Source organism: Physcomitrium patens, chromosome 23 (assembly GCF_059467195.1).
Source record: "Physcomitrium patens ecotype Gransden chromosome 23, ASM5946719v1, whole genome shotgun sequence".
In the NCBI taxonomy this organism is placed as follows: Eukaryota; Viridiplantae; Streptophyta; class Bryopsida; order Funariales; family Funariaceae; genus Physcomitrium; species Physcomitrium patens.
This window is the reverse complement of record NC_143432.1, coordinates 12,687,796-12,715,414: the sequence shown is the minus strand read 5'-3', so window position 1 is coordinate 12,715,414 and position 27,619 is coordinate 12,687,796. Positions and strand designations below refer to the sequence as shown.

General features: G+C 40.3%; 5 protein-coding genes across 7 annotated transcripts; 2 read left to right on the top strand and 3 right to left on the bottom strand.

Moving 5' to 3' along the window:
• The first annotated feature begins 296 nt into the window (after nucleotides 1–296).
• On the top strand, nucleotides 297–2,648 carry LOC112276225 (putative pectate lyase P56). The gene is made up of 3 exons (XM_024507348.2): nucleotides 297–1,003; nucleotides 1,147–1,336; nucleotides 1,493–2,648. Exons 1-3 carry the CDS (start codon nucleotides 674–676, stop codon nucleotides 2,542–2,544), a joined length of 1,572 nt encoding a protein of 523 aa, XP_024363116.1. The 5' UTR covers nucleotides 297–673; the 3' UTR covers nucleotides 2,545–2,648.
• LOC112276226 (uncharacterized) lies at nucleotides 2,604–5,314 on the bottom strand. The gene is made up of 4 exons (XM_024507349.3): nucleotides 4,663–5,314; nucleotides 3,852–3,997; nucleotides 3,507–3,625; nucleotides 2,604–3,335 (listed from the first exon to the last, which is right to left on the bottom strand). The coding sequence occupies exons 1-4, from the start codon at nucleotides 4,875–4,877 to the stop codon at nucleotides 3,234–3,236; spliced, it is 582 nt and encodes a 193-aa protein (XP_024363117.1). The 5' UTR covers nucleotides 4,878–5,314; the 3' UTR covers nucleotides 2,604–3,233.
• A 3,095-nt stretch (nucleotides 5,315–8,409) lies between these two features.
• Nucleotides 8,410–11,625, bottom strand: LOC112275465 (ATP-dependent Clp protease proteolytic subunit 5, chloroplastic). The gene is made up of 9 exons (XM_024505795.3): nucleotides 11,206–11,625; nucleotides 10,893–10,985; nucleotides 10,511–10,634; nucleotides 10,254–10,346; nucleotides 9,918–9,963; nucleotides 9,637–9,709; nucleotides 9,262–9,296; nucleotides 8,917–9,005; nucleotides 8,410–8,781 (listed from the first exon to the last, which is right to left on the bottom strand). Exons 1-9 carry the CDS (start codon nucleotides 11,334–11,336, stop codon nucleotides 8,554–8,556), a joined length of 912 nt encoding a protein of 303 aa, XP_024361563.1. The 5' UTR covers nucleotides 11,337–11,625; the 3' UTR covers nucleotides 8,410–8,553.
• Nucleotides 11,626–14,679: 3,054 nt separating this feature from the next.
• On the bottom strand, nucleotides 14,680–19,009 carry LOC112275892 (uncharacterized). The gene is made up of 2 exons (XM_024506622.3): nucleotides 18,572–19,009; nucleotides 14,680–17,689 (listed from the first exon to the last, which is right to left on the bottom strand). Exon 2 carries the CDS (start codon nucleotides 16,964–16,966, stop codon nucleotides 15,911–15,913), a length of 1,056 nt encoding a protein of 351 aa, XP_024362390.3. The 5' UTR covers nucleotides 16,967–17,689; nucleotides 18,572–19,009; the 3' UTR covers nucleotides 14,680–15,910.
• A 3,546-nt stretch (nucleotides 19,010–22,555) lies between these two features.
• On the top strand, nucleotides 22,556–26,714 carry LOC112275891 (uncharacterized). 3 transcript variants are annotated; one of them, XM_090246511.1, is made up of 9 exons: nucleotides 22,556–22,689; nucleotides 23,088–23,153; nucleotides 23,427–23,698; nucleotides 23,845–24,049; nucleotides 24,144–24,374; nucleotides 24,489–24,840; nucleotides 24,953–25,135; nucleotides 25,268–25,466; nucleotides 25,590–26,714. In XM_090246511.1, exons 3-9 carry the CDS (start codon nucleotides 23,446–23,448, stop codon nucleotides 26,072–26,074), a joined length of 1,908 nt encoding a protein of 635 aa, XP_090102637.1. In that variant the 5' UTR covers nucleotides 22,556–22,689; nucleotides 23,088–23,153; nucleotides 23,427–23,445; the 3' UTR covers nucleotides 26,075–26,714. The 3 variants fall into 3 exon arrangements, with proteins under 3 accessions (XP_090102637.1, XP_024362386.2, XP_090102636.1); XM_024506618.3 differs by lacking the exon at nucleotides 22,556–22,689 and having other exon boundaries at nucleotides 23,011–23,153; XM_090246510.1 differs by lacking the exon at nucleotides 22,556–22,689 and having other exon boundaries at nucleotides 23,018–23,153; nucleotides 23,435–23,698.
• The last annotated feature ends 905 nt before the right edge of the window (nucleotides 26,715–27,619 follow it).

The window sequence follows — 27,619 nt, the reverse complement described above, 5'->3', positions numbered from 1 at the left end:
CGATGTTGTGAAACTCATCATTTTCATATCATCAAACATCCATGCACTCTCTCTCTCTCTCTCTCTCACACACACACACACATATATATATATATATATATATGAATTAAAACATTCAAGCAAGCAAGCAAGGTGGATGCAAAGCAGGCAGGCCCCACAAGGAATGAAACGCGGCCGAGAATGGGCCCCAGAACCCGGACTCAGATACGAATCCACACTCCCCCTCTCCCTATACTCATACACTGTATTATTAGTTTGTAGATGTATAGCTATATGGATAGAGTTACATATATATACATATATAGAAACAAACAATCAAACTGTGAGCCAAAGCAATATAAGATTCATATCAGGGACCTGATGGATCGATAGTGTGCGCTTCAGATATCCGGGGTCTGGCGATCTTCAGCTGCAGCTGCAACACACTTGGGTGACATGGTCTGAGGAAGTGTGAGTTGAGATGCAATGGATCAGTGCTCTCATCTGCAGGTGTTCAGGAGATTGAGAGCTTAAGAGCATGTTGGGAATAATATCATCTTCTAAGATGATCTCAATGCTGGATTAGTTCAGAGTTATTAACTGATTAGTGTGTGACTTGGGTGAGAGTGGGTTTGCAGAAGCCCCTTTGGCCTTGGTATCCTCGCCGTTCAGTGGCACCGTGTGTGTATAAAAGATGTCCCTGCGATGGGTTTGGGTGCTATTACTTTTGAGTAGCACTTGCGCGGGTGCCGATGAGATGAGAGCTCAGGTCGCGGCAGCGATGAACTCAAGGTTCCCACACACCATGAGAGCGCTGGGCAACGTCACCGACAGTCTGCAGCTGGTGGCTTCGGAGGGTGGGGTCATTGCCGACGTGTGCACGCGGCAGATTCAGAGCGCCAACGAGGCTCTGATTTGGGTCAGGAACCAGCTCGCGTGCACCCCATTGCAGGAATTGGCCGACTTCTTTCGAAGTGCGGCGAAGGCAGTGTCATCTTGCAATGCGTTCCTGGCAATGCGCGCTGTAAGCCAGTCGATCGAACTCCCTCACCCCATGATTGATTGCTGCTCCACTTGATGTGTGTGTGTGTGCAACCGCGTCGGGTATTTATTATGAATCTGTACACGGAGATGATCTCTGACAGTTGCGGGAATTGGCAATTTCAGGATACTCTGCCAGTTTCGATGGTCCATACCAGTGAGTGGGCGCTGATGACGATGAAGGAAATGCTGACACAGCTGTCTTTAGACGCAGAGGCGGTGGAGGTTCTCGACCGGGATGTCAGTGAGACGAGTGGTGCTCCTCTTGTTGCCAGTTCCGAGTCGTCTTCCACCGAATCCAAGGTGGTAACTCCATGTAAGTAATTCTTTCCGTATAGTTTGTTGTGTTTTACTTTTGCGATTGTACCATGACTTGGATACAGTGCGACAGTTGTTGGTTAAGATTGTGCTGACACACATGAGTGTCTTGTTTCGGTTTCATTCGATGACATGTGCTGCTGATCCGTGACAGCTGATTTCAACGACGAAGCCATCCAAGGATGCGCCACCATCCACCCGACAAACTGCCAGTTCTCCGTATGCGGGAAGGGGAGGCGTCTCCCGCTCTGCGCATTCGGCTACGCTGCAGGGGTGACGGGAGGCTTGATGGGCAAGTCTTATGTCGTAACGAACAACGAGGACGACCATAAGAAGCCTTCGCCCGGGTCGCTACGATACGGGGTGAACCAAGGCGGTCAAGCAAATGGCGGAGTGTGGATCACATTCGCTAGAAGCTTTGAGATCAGGCTTACAGACCTGTTGTGGATCAAGAGCGGAACTACTGTCGACGGACGAGGATTCAATGTCACCATAACAGGGCGAAGCATGGTGTTGTGCGGAGTTTCCAATGTCATCCTCCACAACTTCCAGATTAGCGGAGTGGGGGAGAGCGACACGGTGCACATCTTTGCGGGGTCAAGCCGAGTCTGGGTGGATCACCTCACCTCTAAAGACGCGAAGCTTGGGTTGGTCTCCGTGCTGCAAGGCTCAACAGACGTGACGATTTCCAACTCGCATTTGTCCAACTACAATTTTAACATGCTGTTGGGCGCTTCGGACTTCGACAAACAAGATGCGGACATGCGAGTGTCGGTGTATCGGAACTGGTTCAAAGACTCGATGCAGCGGATGCCGCATTGCCGGTGGGGACGGTGTCACGTGCTCAATAACTTGTACTCAAACTGGGGCTACTACGCGTTGGGTGCGCGAGTAGGTGGGAAGATTTACTCTGAGTCTAATGCATTCGTGGCAAGGAGGCGAGTGGAGGTTACACCATGGTTTAATGGGATAGGAGCGAACTACGACAACAGCATTTTCATTAAAAGCTCCAAAGACGTCTTCCTCAACGGCACCACTTTCCACCAGTTCTTGCATCCGCATACCATTGGATCACACGAGCAAAACGTGGTTTACAAGAATAACAAAATGTATCCTGCGGTAATTCCTCCGGAAACCTTGAATAAGGTATTGCCCAATTGTGTTGGTGCTGTCTTCGGGTATAGACTTTCCCAATGCTCTACATAGACGGGAGGCTCTCATCAATAATCCAAAATCCTACCATGCTGACAAAATACTCAACCATATGCAATCAATAAAATTGGCATCATGAATCTATGATTGTATGTAAACCATTGCCATACTCTACCCCTGGACAACCGGCCATAAATAGTTATTTATCTGCTCAATCAACACGTCAACTGCATAAAAACTGGTTCAGCTGGGCAAAAGAGAACCACTCATAAATAGTCTGAAGGTAGTAATAAACTGCTACCGTGTGTAGGGCACTCGTGTGAAGACCTTGTACCTAGTAAGGCCAATCTTGAGTCTGCCTCCAAATAGAAACCTTAGCCCTATTTCATTGATGAGCAAATTTACACCTCGGTCAAGAGGACCTCTTCTTTGTGCTCACATCGTTACGCCGAGGATGAGATACCAAATTTGATCTCTTAGCCGTGCATTACTTCATGAGCGTACACAGGACTGACTCCTTGCGAGTAGTTTTTTTCTGGGTTGATATATTCCAACCGCAGCTGTAGTCTCTACAATAAAGGGGAGCCGAAAACTCGAGGCTGATGGACGTGGTTGAGAAAACGATTTGCCAGACTCAAAAATCCAAACTCCCCGAACATGAATGCAGCAATAATTGCACTATGTGAGATATACCAAAAATTGAAAGTCATTGTAAGACTCTTTAAGGGTCGGGGATGATGGTTTTAGTAAAAGCGTATTGTGTAAATGAGTCTTCTCCTATGTTGTCTTTCGAACCGAGAGATAATATCATCGATTTCGTCTTCCCAAGCGTCTGCCAGTTCAAGCTGCACACCACCAAGTAACAACTATCTCTGAAAACCATAACTAGCCAAGGCTCAAATATCCATCCATTATGCAAAAATTACTTGGGAATTGTGCACAACCATTATCCATGCATCTTGCACCTGCCTTGACTTGCTAGCTCTTTTTAAGTCAAGTAATGAACACGTTCTTACCTTTTGGCACAGATCAAGAGCAAGTTTGCCGCCGATAGCAGCCTCTTCATGATTGTCTTTTACATCTAGATTGATTATTAACGCTACGTTCAGTAACCTCACCTCCCTATTTTCAAGATCTGCAGTTGAAATAACACAACCAATGTCTATCTCAGAGAGATGTGAGGTAACTCGGGGAATAAATTGAGACCAACTTTGTTTTCGATCAAAAGGACTATCTGATTCATGTCAACCAATTCATGTTCACCTATTCTGAAAGCTAAATCTCACACTTCACAAACAGTTGAAAACCAGTGTCAGGAATCGTAGAAGATATGCAGAAAAATAATTTAGCAGGCAATGTACCATCAATCACCATATTAAAAACTCGTTCTTCAAAGGTGAAGACTACATCAAAAGCACCATCTGCTGCGTTGTCTTGCCATCGCTGAGGTGCTTCCTTCACACCTACATTACGTTTCAACATTTGCAGTAGACCATTCCGCTTATATCTACACCTCCAAAATCAAGGCAAAAACAGTTACAATAAAAGAATATTAAACTACGATTCATGTACATGTCATCCTCCTCGCCCACTGACATGCAACTTCTATTGCAAGAAGAACCGTTCTTTGAAACTCTTTTTGTGAAGTTTTAAAAATAGACGCTAGTCAAATCTAAATTCTCATCGAAGTTCCTGAATTTCTTGAAGAAACAAAACCTCCAGCGGCCCTTTTTAAGGACACGTCAATGCAGCTTTACATTACACATTATTCAATATTTTCATTCCATGTCAGTTCATATACATCGCATTTACACGAGAAGAACTGTTTCGAGATGCACAGACGGCGTCCTACTTACTACAACGCCCTAGCCCCAATGAATGGAATGCGTATCCCAGAGAGTGAAAATGAAGAAAAAGGCCACAAAAACCAGTTCTATGAAAATAGAATGCAGAAGACAAGGCGGCAAGGTCTTCACATTGAACCAAAATTCCGTCTAAAAAAGTGTTTCCCATGTGTGTGATCCGACAGCTAAACCCTACTCAAAATGCCTCACGATACTCTTGACTTGCAAACCAACAGCACTTACAAAGAAACAAATGAGTAATTTTCAAAATTTCAAAAGGAGAGAGAGAAAAAATAAATAAATAAATAAGGGGAGGGGGAGAAGCTACAATTCAGGGTTTTTATTCGTGAGATCCTCCAGAATACTCCGATAAGGCGTGCCGAAGGCGTACACATTCGGTTCTCGAATCGACGGGCCAGGCAGCTTCACGTGTGACCCCGTCCCGTAGGAGCTCACATCCAGCCCCTGCCGTTGCAGCAACGCGTGCGCCTCCATGCTGCGGTTCTGGTTGCTAGCGCACACCATGGCATGGCGCAGCTTCATCAGCCGCAAACAAATCTCCTTCCGCCCAACTCTCCAATTCTCCACCTCCCCTGCAAATCTCTCAACAACAACAACAACAAGACCCCACACTCGCTCCCCTCACTCGATTCTCTCGATTCAACCACGCATCAATAAACAAACCCTACTGAGAAATCGAAACGCAGCCCAAATCTCATCTACGCACGATCACCCACAATTGCAAATCACCAGCGCGGTACATCATTCCACTGAGCACCGAGTTCTCGATCGCCACGACTGGAATCGAGCCCCACTTCATGGCCGTCCCAAGCTTTCGTGGGTTTCAGACACCTGATCGATACCTGTCTGGGTGGGGTATACGGGCAGCAGTACATAATGCGAGTTAGAAAGCAACAGGCTTTTGGTTAAATTATAACTGGTTCTAAGCACCGATCTATTTATTTAGGTTTTAAGTTACGGTTTTGGAAAATGAGATGTTCATATCCTTTTCCGTAGCACTTTTGGATACAGTACAACACAACCCAAGAGTTTCAATCCAAGACATGAATGTTGTGGAGAAACGAATGTATAAATAAATACCTTTGAACAACACAAATGGATTTTCTTCATTTGGTTCCGTTGAACATAAACAATTTTTTTATTTTATAAATTTATATATATATATATATATATATATATAGGATTATCAGGAATGCATTGTTTTGTTATTCTACAAGTCTTGTTATTCAGAAATAATTGAGCTCTTTTTGGTCGTTTGAGCTGTGAAAGTATCGAGAGCTTGGGAATGATCGATCTCATGGCACTGGAACATGTGTGCTGATTTCAACGTAGGAAGCATAATGTGGGTTGTGGGCAAGGTGGGGATTTTGGGGTTTAAAAAAGAATCCTAAATCACATTTTAAAATGTTTATTTTAGCTTTTTTAAAAAATATATTTTTGTGGTTAATTAGACAATGCTGCAAGAGAATTAACCACGTGGTTATACGCGTGTTGTTGCAAAGTAGTATTCCCGACCTCGTTTGCTGCTGCAGTGCAAATCGACGCTTTGATTGATCGTGCCAATGGTCTTTTTCAGATACAATGAGCTGAAGACAGAGGGTAAATTTCTCGAGGTTAGTGCTAGCTCGAATGACTCTCACCCAGAGTTCGTGATGGGTAATTTTAATTCACTTATAGCTTTGCAGGTTTAATTTACAGCTTAAATTCAAGCATGGGAAGTGCTATGACAACGAAGCGCGGTGGTAGTACCCAGGGTTCAAGTTTTGTTGTCCTTTTATGATCTGCATTGGATAACAGGGAGAAGATCTTGATTTTGAACACGCAACAAATAGAAAGATTTTGTGTTGCAATCAATTTAAAATTCTTGTGCCTCCAAACGCGGGATTCTGAACTTGTGAATACTCGTGGAAGAATGTTCGCAGACAAAGGTACACGGAGATGTGAGAAGTGAACATTACACCCTTCTTCAGAAGCTAGAGAAGCTCCTGTCAAAATTCGACTTTCAGTTCTTTTCTACAGTCATGTATATTTTTTGTTTGATTTTGCTCTGTGGTAGAGGCTCTTGCTTATCCTTTTGCAAGCGGCGCTATGCATTTGATGACTTCTTTTTGTTACTCTCTTCGTGCTGTTCGCAGTAGTAGCATTCCAGTCTTAGCTCTTTCGTTAATGTTCACGCTGTTATTAACGGGTCTTGTGTTGCACATGTAATACTTAACATTATATGTTGACGTTGTAGTCATTTTATGACAGCCAAGTATTGCAATTCTCGAATTAAGTTCTGTTCTTACTTTGGACTTGCTCAATTGTTAAAACAGGTAGTTCCTAGTCTACTGCTTTAGTAGTATCTATTCTTTTATACTGATGTAACTGCATTGTCCTGTCATCCACTTGATATCATGCACGATGCAACATGTGTTGATCAGCATCGGAAGTGTACAACTTGCAATTGCATAGTTCTTGGTTAGATATCACATTTCATGCCAAATTGGTATTAGATCCCATATATTAGAAAATTTGTTTGAAAAAGATTGAGCTTATTTAGAATAATTTAGTATACTAATCAATTTAATGCCAAATCTTCATGAGGGTGATTACAACCTCAAGGTAATGCAACAAGAATATTATAATTCATAGTAGAAAAAGGTGCACTATACTTTATTTGTGTAAGATATATATATATATATATATATATATATATATAATTATTTATTAATCTACCCTCTTTTTAGATTTTCTTGGCAATTAATCATTGTTTTAGTTACGAGGGTCTAAACCAATTTTTGCAATGAGTTGAGACCAAGACACTCTGTAGCTAAATCCAAAAACAAGCAACCATAACAATGGGGTTAAGGTCACACAATGTTCAATATTTGTAGCAATCCAATACCAAACTAGGTGTCACTAGGCCTTCTTTGGATATTGCATTCTAAAGATACTATAATAAACAAGTTTTAAGTCTGAAAGATAAGTTTCAAAGAATAGTGTTACTTACAATCTTTAGTGTTGATCTATTCAAGTACCTTGATCTCCATCTTTACAAACATTATATGACTTTATCTAGACCAATACCACACATCTATTTGTATTCTCCAAACTATGTATTATAACCTTCAAATGCAATATACCAAAATAAATAAATAATCAAATATATACATATATATATATATATATATATATAATAAGTTATTTGTAAATTTTATTATTTTTAACACAAACAAATGTTTTCATTACCAGATTTATGGAAGCCCCCATTTGCTTAATACATTCAATACAAATTCAATTTGTTAGTTATTGTCTAGTCCAAGAATCTTTGTTGCTTCTTGATAGCATTCAGCTGTGGTTTCAAGTTTGTGTGCACTGAACTTAATTTTTCTATTTATTTTATCTTATTTCTAAAAGTATTCATTTATGGTTAGTAAATGCAAAAGACTTTCAAAATTCCTAATACCCTATACTTTATTATATCTTGCTTATACAAATCAAATTTTAAATTCATTTATTTCTGTAATTTCTTGATAAAATAATTTCATATCATTATAGCTTTATATATGCTAAATTCAGTAAAAATATTCTAAATCTGAATTAGTTTGCATCGAGAACTGATTCTTCTAAAAGTCTAACTTGACGTACAACACAAAAATGAGAAGTTTTGTGTAATTATCAATCAATTCACATATACTTGAATGTGTACAAGGAAGGAAACAGAAAGGTAAAACAAATGACAAAAGAAAAGGAAGAAGGGGAACTCAAAGGCTCAATTCAATACACGCTCATTCTTTTTAATTAATTCACTTCGGCTCCTGAAAAGGAATTTTAAAACATGCATGAATGAAACCAAGCCAGACTAAGCATCTTCTCTCCGCTACTTGATCCAGCGAAGCAAGAAGAGGAACATGCTTAATTATGGAGTCAGTGCTAGAGTGGAAAAAGCGTGCCAGATATTGCAGGCTGTTCACAGGAATGTATTACATGTTCACCTGCAAGCATATACTCACCTCAAGTGTTCCAAGAAAAGCATCGCATCAAACATTTAGCATAATTAAGAGACGCTACATGGACAAACAAAGATTGATGTCAAAAAAAACATGTACAATGTAGAATTGAAGTATATTTTGAAGCCCGTAAATAGGACGTGACCTCCTGGACAATATGGCCTTTGTCTATAACCCTGATCTCTAATGACTACAATAGAATGTGCTTAGGTAGGGGTAGGGCTTGAGTCTGCTGATCCGTTGGCAGATGGTAGAGGTCTAAGGGCTTTGAGGGGGTTAGAAATAACAGCGTCGATGAGGCCATACTCCTGCGCTTCCTTGGCACTCATAAAGAAATCTCGGTCCGTGTCTTGGACTATCTTCTCGTAGGGCTGTCCAGTGTGGTATGCTAGATAACCGTTCAAGTTGGCTTTGTGATGAAGAATCTCGTTAGCCTGCAGTCGTCACATGAGGATCCGTTACAAGAGCAGTCTGCAGCATTTAAAAGTCAAAATTCTGAAAGAATTTGTGTGCGAGCTCGGAGCGATTAGTTTGAAAATAAAAGCTAAATAAATAAAGGAGATGTGCACCTGAATTTCAATATCAGTCTGCTGTCCTTGAGCACCTCCCAGAGGTTGATGAATCATAATTCGCGAATTTGGTAGACTGTATCGTTTACCTGGGATGGAAGAAAACCAAAGGCAGTTTCTAAAATCAGTTAGAGGTAAACGAGAAATGTCTACAGCATTCTCTTGCTGCAGCACGTTGAATCCACAGCTGCGATCAATGTAGAACCTCTTGATGTAGAATAGTCAACAATATGTAAAGAGAATATCAAGAGCCAAAAACATGAAATGCTCATAAAGCGAAGTTCGAGTCCATGACAGGATCAAGGCATAAAAACTAATGACAATAAATAGGTTCAAAAAGCGAACCTTTAGTGCCACCACTAAGGAGAAAAGCTCCCATACTGCACCACATCCACCAACAACAAACGGTTCTTTAGGCGAAATACTTGCTGAGTCTCTTAGGATAACATTCTTACATTTCATGAAAAATCCACGTACGCTACTGTGATTGCCACCGATACTCTACAGTAATTGTCCCAACTAGCCCTGAAGGATCCGAAAATAGGGGAGATAGACGCCTTTTCAGAGTACATGACGACATATCAGTTTCACCTCGTTAAGATGCAAATGAAGCATTACACTATGCAGATGTAAAAATATAGAATATTATAATGAATTGCGGGGCATTCGATCTTATCCAGAACTGTTGAAATGTATGAAAAAATCTCAAGAATTACAAACCTGGCTGCAAGCCCAACACAGACTGTGCTCACATCAGGTCGAATATGCCTCATGGTGTCGAAGATTGCCATTCCTGTCAAAATCATACACAAAACTTTAAGAGGAAACTACAAGATAAAACCTAAAGAACCCCAGACGAACTTCATGTTACCAAACTCACAATTACCGTCCACAGAAGCGCAGTGCAGAAAGCGGAAAAGAAAACAAAACAAAACAAACAAACAAACAAACAAACAAACAAATCCATGTTATGATTTTGATTGCTGTCATGTATGCTTTACCTGCTGTGACAGAACCACCAGGTGAATTAACATACATGACAATATCCTGCCAGAAAACCGACAGAAATAACTGAGTTAGAAAAAGGAAGAGACCCATGATAGAGCAGCAATAGATGTCAAACCAGACTTGCAAGGATGCAACAGACAAATTGTAACACTCTGTTAAATTCTAGGGCTGCAACATTTCTCCCAAAAAAAAAGTGGACGCACAAGCAATTCTATGCAATTCCAACCAAGGAAGGATGATGTGCTGAAGTTCTCAGACCCTGGACCCCAATCATCCTTTCTCAACTAACACTCTGCAGTTCTGTACGAGAGAGGTTTCTTGCTACATACCCTGTCGGGGTCAGCGGCGTCCAAGTACAGCAACTGAGCAACGATCAAATTAGCCATGTCGTCGTCCACAGCGCCTCCACATCGAATGATTCTCTTTCATGCCAATAAGATATCCTTGTCAGCAATATCTTACAAATCCATGATCAAAGAGACCGACTTGCAAACAACTCCGATTGTTATAAAAGGCGTAATACATCCTTTACAAAAATAGTGCCTAATACACGACACGATTTGAGCTTCGAGTAAACAGATTGTACCTGCTGAAATAGCTGAGTAATTACGCTCTGAAATCTCTCAGCGAGCATAGGAGGGGGACCCTGTCCTCCCTGAGCTCTTGGAGACTGCCCCATAAAGCCTGAAGTTGGTAGTTCTAGGTCATTTCTGCACAAAAAACAAACGAAAAGCATTGTAATGTGTATTATTCTTTAAATTAATTAATTAATTAAAAAAATCGCCTCTGTAAAAAGCCTTAAAATTGATCCGAATGAAGAAACAAGGCTCATCAAAAATCGAAACTGACAACTCGCTGATGTGTGGACCTTCCTAGACATTCTTCTTCTGAATGTGCACCCCGAGAATCCCACAGCAAAGTTGAGTTGTCCAAAAAGGAGGAAAAAGAACGACTAGTCGTGTTCTCACCTGATAGACCAAATGTCATAATTGGGAACAGCAGCTTCGGGGGTCCAGAATCCTGAGGAATTGATAGCTGCACGCGCCACAAGTTTCCTGCCACTGCACAAGAAATCCAAATCCAGGACCTAAAATAGTCAAGGCTCTCGCGGATGGAATAACATCGAAACCATTAAAACCAACCCACTGGAATCAATTGTATCCCAATCCGCCCATACTCCGAAGCCGCAAAGGAAAGCTTACGCGACCCACACTTAAGCAGCTCTATGGAAAAGTAACCCAAGTACTAAAAACACCATCCCAACACGCGACCGAGTCTTACACGGGAGCTTTCCTAGCAGGTTGGGGAGGCAAGAAGGTGCAGTTACTACTGAGCAGCTGGTGGTGCACATTGGAAGCACCTCTGCAGCTCGCCACGGCCGCCACAGGCTTCACAAGCACCGCATTCGCCATGCCTAAAACTCAATTCTCCTCTCCCCTCCTCTCCTCTCCTCTCCTCTCCTCTCGCAAAAACCCACAACCTCTCTCGCGCTAACCCACCAATCCAATCACACCCTATCCCCGGGGACCAGAAACCCCGCGACGAAAACGCAATTCAGACTCGACAATGGGGCTCCTCCCAGAAAAAACGATTGCAGGAGGAAGAAGAAGCAGAATAGAGAGTCTGGTGGAGTGCACAGCGAGTTGCAAGTAGTAGCGGGGAATTGGATGGCAGGAATTGGGTCTGGCATGCAGGAGGAGGAAGGAGGGATTCTTCCAAGGGTGTGCCCCTTTCCGTTTGCTTTGCTTCACTTTGCTTGCAATCCCCGCTTTCTTCCCAGAGCGACGAGGGTATTCGATTCTTCGTCTCGTCTGGTCCCATCCTATTCCTTTCTCCTACTCGTCGATTTTCCTTCGTCTTCTTCTTCCTCTTCCTCCTCCTCTTCGTCCCATCATCCGGTACAATGCCATCCATCCCGCTGCGACGAGGATCTCGGTCACGAGAGCGCGACGCGAGGCCTCCTCTTCCTCCTCCTGGTCTTCTCGCACGCTCTGCGGCGCTCTCTCGCGGATCGAGATCATTCATCCATATGGATGATTTCGTTGGGTAGTGGATGGATGGGTGGATAAAATACTTTATTTACTTTTTACTCTCTTTTATTTCACAAACTGGATTATTGAAATACTATATTTTTTTCATGCTTTATCCAAGTATGGTGATCATCAATAATCATACAAACAATATTACTTTGATACATTTTTGAACAATGATAAGTGTGTTATTGAAAATAAATAAAAATAAAAATACGTGAATTTTTTTCGAAGCTTGGATGACTTGGTTTCGTTTTACATGAAATATTATGAAAAATACATACAACTTGTAATTGATGGTGTTCCAAAGGTTTTTAACTTATGATAAACTGGATGAGTCATTTTTGTTATTCAAAATGATGATACCTCTTATTTTAGAAGATAATCGAGAAAAATCAAAATGTATTCTGTTGGTAAGTAGATTTTGAAGAAATTTATGGTTTGGCCTTAATTGTTTTAAAACCATATCATTTCAACAAGTTAAAAAACGCTGAAAAAATTAAAATCTAATTTTCGTTTTTTTAATAAGAAAAATACTCGGTAGAAAACATTTCCAGTACAATTGGTAGCCTGATTTTAGAAGCCAGTATGTTTAAGTTTGTTTGTTTGTTTGTTTTTTTTTTTTTTAAAAAAAAAATAAATTACGTGTGTTTATGTTTAGATGTACTTATATGCAAAGCTTTCTTAATTAAATCCATGTGTAGTTCAATTCTTATTTTATGGCATGGAAAGCTATTTAGAACATATGAATTATTTATTTTGCAATTTAGGACAAGGTACTGCAAACTTGATATGATAATATTTGTTATGAAAAATAAAAATAAACAGGTCAATATATCAAATTTATTATATGAGGGATGATCTTTTAGTTTACTGCAACTTTATTAAATATTATCAAATAACTCCAAGAACTGTATAAAAGCTTCCTTTACAATGCCACCTACTTCTGTTGAATAGTTTTAAAACTTTTTTTAAAGGTATTGATTACTAATTCTTACAAACACACAATGTTGTCACTATGTTTACATTGCAAATTTCAATAGAAAGATATCTTGTTCTATCGCAATACTTTAAAGTGAATTATATTTTAAACAGAAAAGATTAAAACCCAATGCATTTGCATTGTCTTCATCAACACACAAACCAAGCTGAAGGAATGGTTATCATTGCTCATATTTGTATTTTAATGTTAATCTTCACAAAATCTTCACTCTTCTACTGTTTTGTACCTAATTAGCAACTCTTTTGTTGTTTATAATCACTTTTATTACTAATCTACACAAAATATTCATACTTGCATGTGATGGCACGGACCAAGATTTAGTCATCTTTAGAGTCCCAAAACTGTTTTGGTGTTTGAACATGTAAAGAATTGTTACGATTTAAAGATCAAATGTGGCAATAATTGTCAATAATGTTTTGTTGAATAGAATTGTGAATTTTCATAAACTCAATACAAATTTTTTGTTTAAAAATTAAACATCTTTTTTAAGTTTAGTCAAGTGAGTTTTAGATTTCTTATACTCCATTAGTTCCTTTACAACTCATGTTTTAGGGTTTCTATAGAGCTCTGATGAAATCATATAACAAGTTTTAATAAGGTGCACAATTACAAAGTATTAAACTACGATGATAATGCACCACAAAAGAATCCAGTTTTATAGGAGTTACAAATGTTGGTATCAAAACAACCATTGTTCTTGGCTTGCATCAAACCTAATATCGGATTTGCCTCAATTTAACTTTTCATATTTTCCATGTCTTTAAACCATTAAAAATAGATTCACCATTTGTAGTTTTTGTAAAATAAAATAGAATACACTATAAAAAATGCATCACAAAGTACAGAATTACAGAAGTGTTAATCCACATCTTACCACCTTCAAAATTCAAGTTTTTGGCTCTGAATTTAAAAACATATATATAATTGTTACTTTTTCTTTAATTTAAAAATAAAATAAATATAAAAAAATCTCTCAAGTAATTTTGTTATGGAAGTCTAATTAAACTTTGAACTTTGCTACCACAGCATGTGGCAATCCATAAAATTTCTTTTACATTGTTAGAATTGACAATTTACCAATTCTATGCATGCTCAACACATCCAAAATTATTTCACCTCATTATTCATTCTCTAAAACTCACCAATTACCTCATTCAAGGTTACAAAAGGGTCTCTAATCCTGATTTGAGTTCATGTAGTGACATTACCATTAGATTTAAACGAATTACCTTTTGGGAATGTGACTGGTTTAGTTCTGCAATTATACTCATAATCTTCAAGTCTATAACTAAAGCCATCTACATCACTTAAATGTCCATACATGATTATCATCCAAACAGTTTTAACTTAAAATATAATAAAAATTTGCTTAAGAGTTATATAAGTTATATGTAATATTATTTTATGGGTACACCACTACGACTCTACAAGCAACCAACAGTTAGAGCCACTTCCTTGGAACCCAGCAGTGATTTTATGAGCTGGAGCACTGATTCCTCTTGCAGTGGAGTTGCATGAGTCTGGCAAAATAGCATCCACTCCGAACCGGAGGACTCTTCCAGCTCAAAAATGATTCTTCAAAGTAGCGCTGGAGTTAACCTTCACTTGTAAATGTCACCCACAGTATTCTGCGAAATACTGCTCTTTAGTTCACCCCAAAACCTACACCCATGTCTTATACTTATGATGTATCCAACAAAAACATAGGCCTGCAACAGGATATTCAAAAGACAGCTCAAAAGTGAATAAACATATTCAGTCTTAAGGATTAATTTTACAAGCTATCTCATTTCAAGCACGTTCAAGAATGCTCTCAACAGCATCGAAGCCGGATAGCTACAAGTATGTCGAGCCAGTTTCTCTGGTTCCTACATTGAAATTGCTGCCTGTTTTGATGAGTTGCAATGTCAATTGACAGTCCCCCACTTAAGATTGGAGGTGTCCTAGTTATCAGATTGGAAACGATTGGCATTGAAACATAGGCGTGTACGCTACATTTTAGAGACACCGACCCCCGTCTATTTACCCGCCAATCGTTTGTTTATAACTGAACATCTACCATAACTTCCGTAATGGCAATATACGAATTGTCTACAAGAGATATTGCACTTTTTGAGAGGAACACGGACACAAAGGGCTAACATCTACGAACTGAACCACTTGCAGCCGACAGTAATGATCTCTTTCTTGTTCAAACTAATGAAATACGCTATGGAAATGATAAAAAGAATAAAAAAAAGAATAAAAAAAAGAGAGTCAATTAAGCTATCAGAACTGAAAAATTTCCACGCATAGGAACAGCTCCCTCTTTTTGCCTGTCCCACAAAGAAACTCCACAAAATCTCAATCGTCAGTAGCGAGGCGCTACACATGGGCAACGTTTCATTCGATCCCCATGTGCTAAAGATTTCAACACACCAATGTTAAAGACCACACCATGTGTTCGTAACGGAGCTCCTCCACCTATAACGGTGACAACCCAGCTCGACGTTTCTGAACTGAACTCTGCCGACACCTTCCGGCATCCAGTTTGCCACTCACCATAGCAAGAACATATCACCATCTAATACTGGTCCTTCCAAAGCTGCAGATGTGCACAATCACGTGTCTCCACCACTAAACGCCTCTCCAACGCCAGTGTACAACTTGGTTTGTTCATCAGTTATCAATTTTTGTTCTTCGCAATCCATCAGTTAAAGATCAAAAAATACAACGCCATCATCGTAAAGAAACCCACTTCGTCAGGTTAAATCAAAATACTACGTCTCAGATGATGTATGGTATGTCAAATCGAAAGCCCGCTGAGACTCGGCACACCCATCTCTTTCACATCCATTCTAGACCTTCATTAAGACTTCTGTCTCTTACGCCTGCGCAGCCGCTCCTGCCGCTCCTCTTCCTCTATCAACTCCTGCTCCAGCTCGTCCTCCTCTCGTCCCAGTCGCGCGCTCCGCTACTCCTCCACCTGTATATGCCGGAAACTCGCCTCCATGTTCTTAACGTCTTCGTCGTCCAAATCCTTGTACTTGTTAGGATTATACCGAAACAGCTTCTGTATAATGCTGGAATACCCCGATGCTCGAACACCGCCTCCGTCATCGCTGTCCGACTCATAGTCGGACTCCGGCTCCCAAGGTCTCTTCTTTTCCTTTGCAGCTGCTGGCTTGCTCTCCATCGGTTCTTCGCTTAATTTCTTCCTCCTCCTCAGCTCGTCGCTTGATTTCCTCTCTATACACTCGTTTCCTACGGGTTTCCTCCTCGTGGCCTCGTCCGTAACAGGCCCCCTCGGCGGAGCACCGATGGCTTTCCTCCTATCCTCGCAGTCGTTTCGTTTCCGCTTCAATCCATTTACGCTCGCCGGGGCTATTCTACCTCCACCTGATGCTCCAGATCGAGGTCCTCCAGCCACCAGTCCTGTCATCTCGCTTTCCGAGGGTGGGACTCCATGTTTTGACCTCTCCACTCTTCTCCCATCGTCCCACATCACCCCTGTCCCCACCTTCTTTCCTGCCTCCCCGATGTTTTTCTTCATCCTCGATGTATCGCTCCCATTGCCTTCCTGGACCGACTGTAACGCCCAACTCTTCATTGTAGACTTCTGTACCATTTTCTCTCGGACGGTTCCGTTCCCGGATTGGGATGTCCTTTGAACTGATGTCTGCATCGCCTTCGTTAACAATAACTGTTTCATTGACCAAGAATTCTGTGGCACAGCTCTTTCGTGGTTTGTGACTTTCGGACCTACCGACTTTGCCCTCTCTTGCCCATCGCTCTTTGACCTATCGGAGGATACAAGCAACTTCGATGGCACTCCTCGATATGGCGGTCTCTCATCCAACCCACTCTTGCTCGCAAGTCCTACCCGAAGCGGTGCCACGTTTCTCCCCACACTCTTTTCACCGTCATACCTGGTTATACTTGCACTTGCTTTGAGAACCTGACCCGACCCAGGCCGCACAGCACTATTGCTGGCTGCTCTCGGTTTCCGAGCAAAAGTACCCACGCTCATATGTTTCGTCAAATCCTCTGCGGAACCCCTCCCGTCTCTAGACACCTTGCTGAGCTCTGCTCGAGAATCCCGATCATCAGCGCCCCCAGGTTTGCTCGGATGTTATCCGGGAATAGAAACGAATAGTCTCGTTTGACCTTCAATTTCTGAGCTTTCACTGCCGCCGGTTTCACAGGCTTCAATTTAGCTGCAGGTTTACTTATAGAATCGTTGCTCGGAGGTCTCATAAACCATTTCTGCTGTTGGCCCGAACTTTCGCTGCTTTCTCAGCCTCGGCAATTCGTGCTTCGCGAGCAGCTATTTCACGCGCTCGCTTCTCATCCACCACCCGCTCCGCCACCACCTTCTCCACCTTCCCGAAAAACGAACCGAAATTGTCCTTCGCAGGCGGCCGATTACTCCCGCTCGGCCTTGGGTTCCTCTCCAAATCCTGCCGCTCATAACGATTACCTCGCTCGGGGGACGGACTCTCAACATATTGCTCCTTTTGCTTGTTGGCTCTCTGCTTCTGAAGAGCTTTCAGCCGAAGTAACCGATCACGTGCTTCTTGATTTTCGGAAACCCCATCGTCCTTCCCCTTTTTTCTCTGAATATCTCTGGAACCCCAGGCGTCGTCGTCGTGAAAGAGGGAGAAGTCCCTGCTCTTCTGCAGGTGATCCGCCTTCTCGTCCCGCCACGACATGCTTGCAGCCCGTCCTTAGGCTCTTGTCTGCACCTACAATTCTGCACAGAAGCACACACTTCTTTCGTTTACTCAAGGCGATGCAGCAATATCACGAATAGTTGAGGATGTCTTTGCCGTGACAATACGTCAACATCCTCTAATATCAAGCACAGGAACGATTGCACGTTGATAGCTTCTTACAAACGCGCACACATGCATCCTAAAGCAGGTGACGACGACATCGTTGTGCAGGTATACTGTAGATAAACGAGCAAACAGCACCGGATCAGACGACCGGGTAGACGGAAGCTTACGTGATTCCGTTGAAATTACAGGAGAGCGCTCTACCTTGCGAAGAAATGTGAGGTCCTTTGCTATACCTTTAGAAAATCCGATAGAACAATGAACCAACACATCGGCAACAATCGCACACTTGTTCTCTGAGTGGATTGGGAAACATGAACTTTGTCTTGTCAAAGCAAGATCTTTCTGAACAACGAGTAGGGAAAATGGCTTAAATAGATCAAATAAGACACTCCATCTTTCTAAACTTGATGGCCAAGGCATCTCGTTGACCCCCTGCTTACTACACACTACCATCAACTTCATGAAACCGCACACAATCCTGGCGGTAAACCACCAAAAACATTCTATGGTAGCTTTGGGACTGCGATTCATCAAAATTGCACCTTCAACTTCACGCCCACAACATGGTAACCTCAAAGAACGTGTGTGTTTCATGGCACAGCGTAAGATGTAGGGTTTTCGCACTTCACACTGCAACCCATGAATTCCAAAGGCTCCAACCCTAGAGCCATACAAATACTAAATCTCCTCTTGCCCTCACCCTCATCACCATCTCTCATGTATCCCAACGACAGCCTCAAACACGCCCCATTTCAATCGACTGAAAATCAAACCACACGCATTCAAGTGCTCACTTGTGGGCAACGCAGACAAGGATGCCGAGGTTTGAGTCGTCAAATTTGACGCATTAATCTCTGGCTTCTACGACGCTGGCGACACTAAGGCGCCGCAGGAGCTACCCATGCCCCGGGCAACGGTGTCTCTCAAGCCCCTACGCCATCTCCCCGTGCGCCCGCGCACCCTCTCGCGCCAGCCTCTTTCACCACCAATCCTTCCCCACTCCGTCATGATTCCAACCCTAGAATCGCACCCCTGAAGCAATTGATCAACTTGGACTACAACCACCACGCACCAAAAGCACAGACACACACACACACACACAGCTCGAGATAGGGAAATTTGGGATGTCGGTGACAGAGATCTGAACCCTAAAACTCTCAACTTTGCTATTGGGTCAACAGCAAAAGCAGGGCTTTCTGCTTCTTCATCTTCCTGCTCACTAGAACATCAGAAGAGTTGACTGGCATTCATGGGATCTGCCTTTCACGAGGTCATTCGACCTTTTGGTGTGGGACTGTCATGAGATATCAAGACTGTTTTCCTCGTTTCAGGTGTTGGCCGACTTTTGCTTTTTGCAGGTGGATTTGGATTTTGTTCTACATGATATAGGATGAGAGACCACACAAAATGAATGAAGTTGTTGAGGAATTGAAAACCCTGTGATTCTAGCGTTTGTCCTCGGGTCATATGACCACAGAATAATGACTTCGAAGATGGATGATACAACAACATATCCATCCACATGCATGTAGTTATTTGTGTGTGTGTGTATGTGTATATATATATATATATATATATAATTTATCTTACAATTTTTTTGTATTGCTATCTTGCTGATTATATTCAATAGTTGGAGATTATCTTGCATCATTTTGCATCATATAGGATAAATGTGTTCTTGGAAATGAAAAGTGAGCTGATACCAAAAACAATTAACAAGTTTGTCTTATTAAGACTCATTATTTAATGAATTGTGTTATGCAAGATACTATAATAAATGTATTTATTTAAAGCAAACAAAAGAAGAAAGGTCATAGAAAATAGTGGATAATTTATAAAATTTAAACATGCTTATAAATTTTAACTATTTTTAACATTTATTGTACAAAATTACTTGTCTTAGAATAAGTTTTAATTAGTTATTAATTACAAGAACAAAACCAATTGAAACATAATAGGACTATGCTTATATTTTTGTTTGCTATCATCACATCCAAGTAGACATTAGATTCGAAAGCTTTATAATCCATCTTCTTACATTGTCAACTATCTAAACAATTCCAAAAATATTCCATTTTACAAATAAGAATGACTTTTACCACTACAAATTAATATTCTAATATTCTAGTAAAATCAACATGTTTGAACTGCCTTAAATTAAAATTGTTTCAAAATATATAAACAAGTAAAATTTTGTTTGTTGCTTATTCCATCATGTTTTATCAAGGTAAGGAAGTATACATATTATAAATACATAGCATTAATTAAATATAAAAGAACTAAATTAAATGTTAAAAACAATCACTTCTAATACTTTATATTTATATGTTAAAATTATATATTCATTCAACCATGTGGTTGTCTTTGAGCAACCATATTATATATAAGATATTTTTATTAACTGTACCAAAATTGTAAATATTACAAATCTTATTTTTTGTAAGTTCTAAGTACCACTAAGGTTTTAATATTTATATAAAAACATTACTAACTTTTAACTATAAAAAACTTATCTTGTACAAGCTTTTAGATATTTAAATAGCTAGAATCTAAACAATTTAATAATCATCTACATACATTTTTAACATTTGTATTTTGCAATTGGACAAAAAAAAAAAATTAATCCTAAAAGTCTACTAAAAAGTTTTTATAAGTAGATCAATAATCAAGTCTCCTAAAATATATAGATATTAATGATTGTCTATTACTCCATCTTTATTTATTTATTTATTTATTTATTTATTATTTTTTTTTTGGTGCATTGAAATATTTTGTATAAATTGGTATTTATAACTATTTAAAAATATAACAAGCCTTAGGTGGATATATTGCACATGTAATTCTCACATATGGTATGCAATATTTTCTTTTATTCTACACTTCTTTAGATGTCTTTAAAGTAAGAACATTTAATAGAATGTTGATTAAAAGTACTCATTGTACTTTCCACCACTTTTGTTTAAATATGTTAGCTTGTATGTTAGTAATAACCAAATACTTCTATAGAAACTTTTTCAATGCAACTTTTTCTTAAAAATGAAATCTAAAATTTACATTATGCATGTAAAAATGAATATAGCACCAACTTAATTCTAAAAGAAATACTACAATAATTTTTTAATAGATAATATAATTCAAATTTATCTATTTTATTTTTGATCAAACTGAGCAATTCTCTCTCTCTCTCTCTCTCGATATATATATATATATATATATATATATATACTTATTTTGAGAAAATTCTTATTTTTATTTTGTAGAGATAAATACATATTATATATATAGTTATCTTTTATATTATGTTAAATTCTTATATTTATATATTTATTATATATATAGTTATCTTTTATATTATGTTAAATTAAAAGATAAATACATATTTTATCTTTTATATTATGTTAAACTTGTCTACAAAATACTTGTGGTCTAATTCAAAAAAAAAGATTCTAATTCTACCTCAAATTTTACTACTGCCACCACAATATACTTCTTTTGACATCACCCATATGCATTGCCTAGCTCAAGGCAATTGTGGCATGTGTCATAATGTTTCATCACAATCACACAACCTACGAGCAAACTTGCCTTCTACAAGTAAGCAATCAAAGTGTAACAATTTACAAAGGTGCCAATGGTGTTAAGTTCCATGATAAAAAAACATCATGCAAAAAGTTGTGAAGAGAGTAGTGGACACGGCACATGTGAAAGGAGCATACAAGAGAAGCATTTGAAAAGCCTCTATGAGATTGTGAAAGATCATGTACTGAGTAGGTGGTGAATTGTAGTGTTAATATCAAAAAATATATAAAATATAGGTATCTAATTTTATTTCTATTTTTAATTTAAAAACATATTATGTTTGATGAAAAAATAAAAATAAAAATAAAATCTGAACACAATAGATTTTGTCTAAAAAGGTAACCCTATTGGTTATGGTTTGTGATTAGATGTGTAATAACTAATGTATTGGTTTATTAAAATTTTAATCTTAGAGCTGATTAGCAAATTGTAAAACATGGGTATTATATTAGGAATAAAAATCATGTAATAAAAATATCAAACTACACTTTAAAAACCTCATGACATCATTAATCGTTGTAGTCATAAGTTGAGGCTTTTAAACCATTATTAGCTTATAATTTTTCATTTTATTATTTTAAATTATAAGTAAAATACAACCATAAAATATCATATATTACTGCCAAAAGATTATAATTATACTTTTAATCCTATAACCGTATCATTCAATCAATATGTTCAACTAAAACTATACATTATACTACTATGGCAAAACCGTGAAGATTTGAGAAGTGAACTTACATAAAACAAGACTGTCAAAGCTTAGTACTGTGTAAGTTCAACTAAACTACAATGAATGATTGCCTTCATGGCCGTCAACATTATCCACACCCAAACTGCTTTTATAGTATTTATTCGACAAAGAAAACTTTGCAAGCATCTTTAGGTGAAGCCCATGATGTGTTGTCCCACCAATAGTGCCAATAATACAGCAAGTTTCTCATGGGCAGGATTATAAAAAGGCTCACTACACAACAATTCATTCTCGCCGCCCTTCTGACGAGCACAATGAAGGATGCACTTGAGCTGTGTTTTACTAAATTCTCCCCCACGCGCACCTCTGGGCACCGTGTGACTCGCATTGGCAGAGCTTGAGTCTGACACGCTGGTGCCCGAGCATGTCGTTTTCTCTCGGACACTGAAGTCAGTGAGGCAGAGCAAGTTTTTGTCTACCCATGGCCTTGCTGCAGTGATATGCAGAGTGAGCTGCCTGTTCTTCTTTACGGTTCCTGCATGCGTCATGGACTTCTGAGACGCTGAGCTCTGAACGTTTGTGCTGCTGCACTAAAGCTTGCAGTCTCATGGTCGCTTTCCGTGACACTGTGTGATGTGGGTAGGCCTTTTTCTCTGTTTTTCTTTTTTATGTTCAGATTGACATTTTGGTTTTTGGAGCATTCTAGCTGGAGACGTGAGTGAATTTGTGCGGTACAGGTGAAATGGGATGTATGAGCGACCCTAGATTATTTTCAGTGTTGTGGGTTGATGCGAATCGTGATGAAATCTGCTGTTTTTTATTCCGAATCTTGGCTTCTTCGATGCCCCGGGCATATTAATCAGTGAAACCGGTCAGAACTGGTGGTAGGGGAGCTCCACCCCCTGCACTGCTGACTCCTCTGCGAATTTCGAGTTTGAAGCAAACTTTGTGTCATAGTTCGCTTCAAATACCAAATCTTCTGCTGAATATTGAGCAAAGGGTCTCTTGCCGTATACTCGTTCTTACTTGGCTTGCAGACCCACGGCCTCTCAGAAGCGTTTTGTTCTTGAGCGCTGACGACCCGGAACTCGTGACTTCCATTGGTAAGAATAATTTGAGTGCTGTGTTTACTGCTCAAAACTTCCCCTATGGAAGCCATTAATGGAGTTTGATCTTAGCTGGTTGGTGATTGCTTGGGTTGTGTTTTGAAAAGAGTGGCTCAAAGCATGTGTTGCAACATTCTGGTGACAATCTTCCTAGCATGGATAAGGCTACACGAAACTGCAGTTGAAGTCTATCGCAGCTTCTTAGGTACTCAAGTTGGATACTTAGACGTCATGAGATGTGTAATCCGACCAACAGCAGTTAGAATTTAGCTGTGCAGGCCGTGAGGTGATGATGAGAGTCATGGAACCTCGGAGGAGGTTGCTCGATACCCTGGTGGTGCTGCTCCTGGTGCACATGATGTTTCCAGAAGCTGCAGCGCACAAGGATGGAAAGCACGAGCTGTACAAGGACCCAAAGCAGACTGTAGCGGTGAGGGTGAAGGATCTTCTTGGGCGTATGACGCTTGATGAGAAGCTGGGCCAGATGACACAGATTGAAATGACTATCGCCAATACTTCGGTCGTTACCAAGTATTATATTGGTAATTGTCGCATGCTCCTCCACGGTGTTCACGTCAGCCGCGTTAGCCTTGAAAGACTTGGATGTTGTCGTCGGAGTTTCTCCTACTTGAGAACATTTGAGAGCCATCTTGTAGCTGGCAATGCTCATCGATATTTGTAAATGCAGGCAGTATCCTGAGTGGCGGTGGAAGCTCCCCTGGACCGAAAGCCACCGTGAAGCAATGGACCAACATGACGGATTACTTCCAATCAGGGGCCTTGAAGACGAGGCTTAGCATTCCGGAAATATATGGAATTGACGCTGTCCATGGGCACAACACCGTTTACGGAGCTACCGTCTTCCCTCACAATGTCGGTCTTGGCTGCACACGGTACAATTTCATTGCCTGTCTGGGCAACCACGCGTTCGATTTCTTTGGGTGTTCGGCATTTGGAATTCATTCAACCTCATCATGTTCTGTGCAGTGATCCGGCCCTCATAGAAAAAATTGGTGTCGTTACGGCTCTTGAGGTTCGCGCCACAGGCATTCCGTATGTGTTTGCGCCTTGCATCGCTGTGTGTCGAGATCCACGGTGGGGGCGTTGTTATGAGAGCTACAGTGAGGATCCCGACGTGGTGAGCAGTATGACATCGATCATTGATGGTTTGCAAGGCAAGAAACCACATGGCTGGGACGGACCCTATGTACAAAAGAGGTAAACATCAACTTGCAATGGCACGGTTCTTCTATTTGAAAACCAGTTGAGGTTGTATCTAAGAGGACAAGTACGTTGGGTTGTCGCGAACTGATCTTCTTTAGCATGCCACAGTACTCGTAAGGTGGCTGCCTGTGCGAAGCATTTCGTAGGCGATGGAGGGACGACCAATGGAACTGACGAGGGCAACACAGAAGTTAGCTACAAGGAACTCGTTGATATTCACATGAAAGCTTATCCCCATGCGATTGCGAGGGGGGTGGCCACAATTATGGCCTCCTACAATAGCTGGAACGGTTTCAAGATGCACGCCAATAAGTTCTTACTTACTGATGTGCTCAAGGGGCAATTAGGATTCAAGGGGTTTATCATCTCTGACTGGCAGGGGATTGACCGCATCTCAACGCCTTGGGGGGTCAATTACACGTACTCTACCGAACTAGCACTTAATGCTGGAATTGACATGGTATGCTCCATCTTCCTCTTGTGTGCTGCAGCAATCTCGCTTTCGGTTTCAAGATGCACGCCAAAAAAACATTGGGTTCGTGAACAGATTTTGGGTATATTTTCGATGGCAGGTCATGGTGCCCTACAACTACACGGGCTTTATAACCGTCGCCAAGCAGCTAATCGCCGAGAAGAAAGTTCCGATGTCAAGAATAGATGATGCAGTTTCGCGTATCCTTAGAGTGAAGTTTCAAATGGGTCTTTTTGAGAAGCCTTTTGCAGACAAGAGCCTAAGTAAATTAATGGGAACATCGGTAAGAATCAGCATTGCCCGCCTTGGCAAGTTTATCAAATTCGAGCTCATGCATACATTTGTTGTCAGGGATCGTACATCTTTTCAAGCTTTTAATACTGATGTCCGATCTGATCTTTCGCTACAATGACAGTCACACAGGAAGTTGGCAAGGCAGGCAGTGCGCAAGTCATTAGTACTTCTGAAGAATGGCAAGAGCTCTAAACCTCTCTTACCTTTGAACAAGTACGCGCGGAAGATTCTTGTGGCCGGGGCTCACGCCAACGACATCGGCTTGCAGTGCGGAGGCTGGACCATCAGCTGGCAAGGCATGCCTGGAAACATCACAAAAGGTCGCTCCAAATTCCCAACACTCCTATTCCAACTTACCTCACGACCACTTTTTTCTTTTTTTTTCTTTTTTTTAAAAATCTTTTTGGGGCCTTCAGTATCTCACTTGAAATCTCGTTTCACAGGAACAACCATTTTGGAAGGCATCAAGCAAACAGTAGACTCCAACACGAAGGTCGTGTACAAGGCCAACCCTAAGAAAGGTGATGCCAAGGAGAAGGGATACCAGTATGCGATAATCGTTGTAGGCGAGCAACCCTATGCTGAATTCGAAGGGGATAATCTCAACCTCACCCTACCCGCTCCTTATCCTAACATGATCAAGGACACATGTTACCATGTCCAATGCGTTGTGGTGATAATCTCCGGCAGACCGCTGGTGATTGAGCCCTATGTGAGCGACATCGACGCCTTGGTAGCCGCATGGCTACCAGGCACAGAGGGCACTGGAATCGCCGATGTGCTCTTCGGCAAATATGATTTCCAAGGGAAGCTTTCACGCACCTGGTTCAAGAGAGTTGATCAGTTGCCGATGAACGTCGGCGACAAGGATTACGATCCTCTGTATCCTTTCGGATTCGGCTTGAAAATGGGTGTTTCTCACGATTAGCACGCCTAGAATTTAGGGTTTAAACTTGCTGATCCTCGCTGTTACTCTCAGAGTGACAGACACCCCACAAGTCTGTTGCAGAAATCCAATTAGCACGCCTAGAATTTAGGGTTTAAACTTGCTGATCCTCGCTGTTACTCTCAGAGTGACAGACACCCCACAAGTCTGTTGCAGAAATCCAATTAGCACGCCTAGAATTTAGGGTTTAAACTTGCTGATCCTCGCTGTTACTCTCAGAGTGACAGACACCCCACAAGTCTGTTGCAGAAATCCAATTAGCACGCCTAGAATTTAGGGTTTAAACTTGCTGATCCTCGCTGTTACTCTCAGAGTGACAGACACCCCACAAGTCTGTTGCAGAAATCCAATTAGCACGCCTAGAATTTAGGGTTTAAACTTGCTGATCCTCGCTGTTACTCTCAGAGTGACAGACACCCCACAAGTCTGTTGCAGAAATCCAATTAGCACGCCTAGAATTTAGGGTTTAAACTTGCTGATCCTCGCTGTTACTCTCAGAGTGACAGACACCCCACAAGTCTGTTGCAGAAATCCAACTTGTGGGTGTCTGGGATTTGCGTGTCTCCATTTCTGTGATACTGCCTCACACAAATAAAATCATACTAAATTGGCTTCAAAACAATTTCACATCTATTGTTGGATTGCCAGGATGGGATTGAACAACTTTTGCACATTAATAAAAGACTAATGTCCCAACATTCAAAGGTCTTATAACACTAAATTGTATTGTCATTTTCTGATTGGATTATTGTTTTTGCAAAAGACGAATGTAAGATGTATTTTAGAAGCCTCAATTAGAAGCAATGTTTGCTAATTTCTACAAATTTGACAATTGGACAAATAGTGATTAAAAATGTATTGATCAAAGTCTACAAATGCCAATTGTATTTAAACTATAAAATCAACTCATTAGGTAGGATCTTTCAAGTTATTGATGCATGTTAACAAGACCATTGCTTTGTTTGAATTCTGTCAAGCAATTTTTGAAATTGTTTTATTATTACAACCACTTTGTATAGAATGGAATATGTAACAACAATCTTTAAAAGTGATTTGTTAGAATTTATGTGATTTTATAATAAAAAATGCCTAGCCTTGATTAAAATATTGCCAAATATAATCAAAATCCTTTTTTATAACAAATTTATCTAACTATCAATATTGTAATCAACACCAAATATTTATAGTGTCTTTCTTTTGTGATTGATTTGGCTTGCTCATTGTAGCAACTATTATGTAGAATTGTTGTTGCTAAAAAACCAACTCTTGAGATTGTGAATTCTATACAAGACTAGCAAAAGTTGTTCTTTTGCAGAGGCAATGGTGAACCTATATAAAAAAAAAATGAAAAGAAGAGCAAGAGAAGGAAGAGTATCAATATGAGAAGGCCACTATGGCAATGTTGGTGTACCTACTACAAATGCATGCTATCTTTTTTACTTGTTTACATGCTTGCTTACTTTATTTACTTTTGTTTTGTGTCCTTCTATTTTAAGCTTGTATTTTTTCTTCTATTAAGAATAAAAA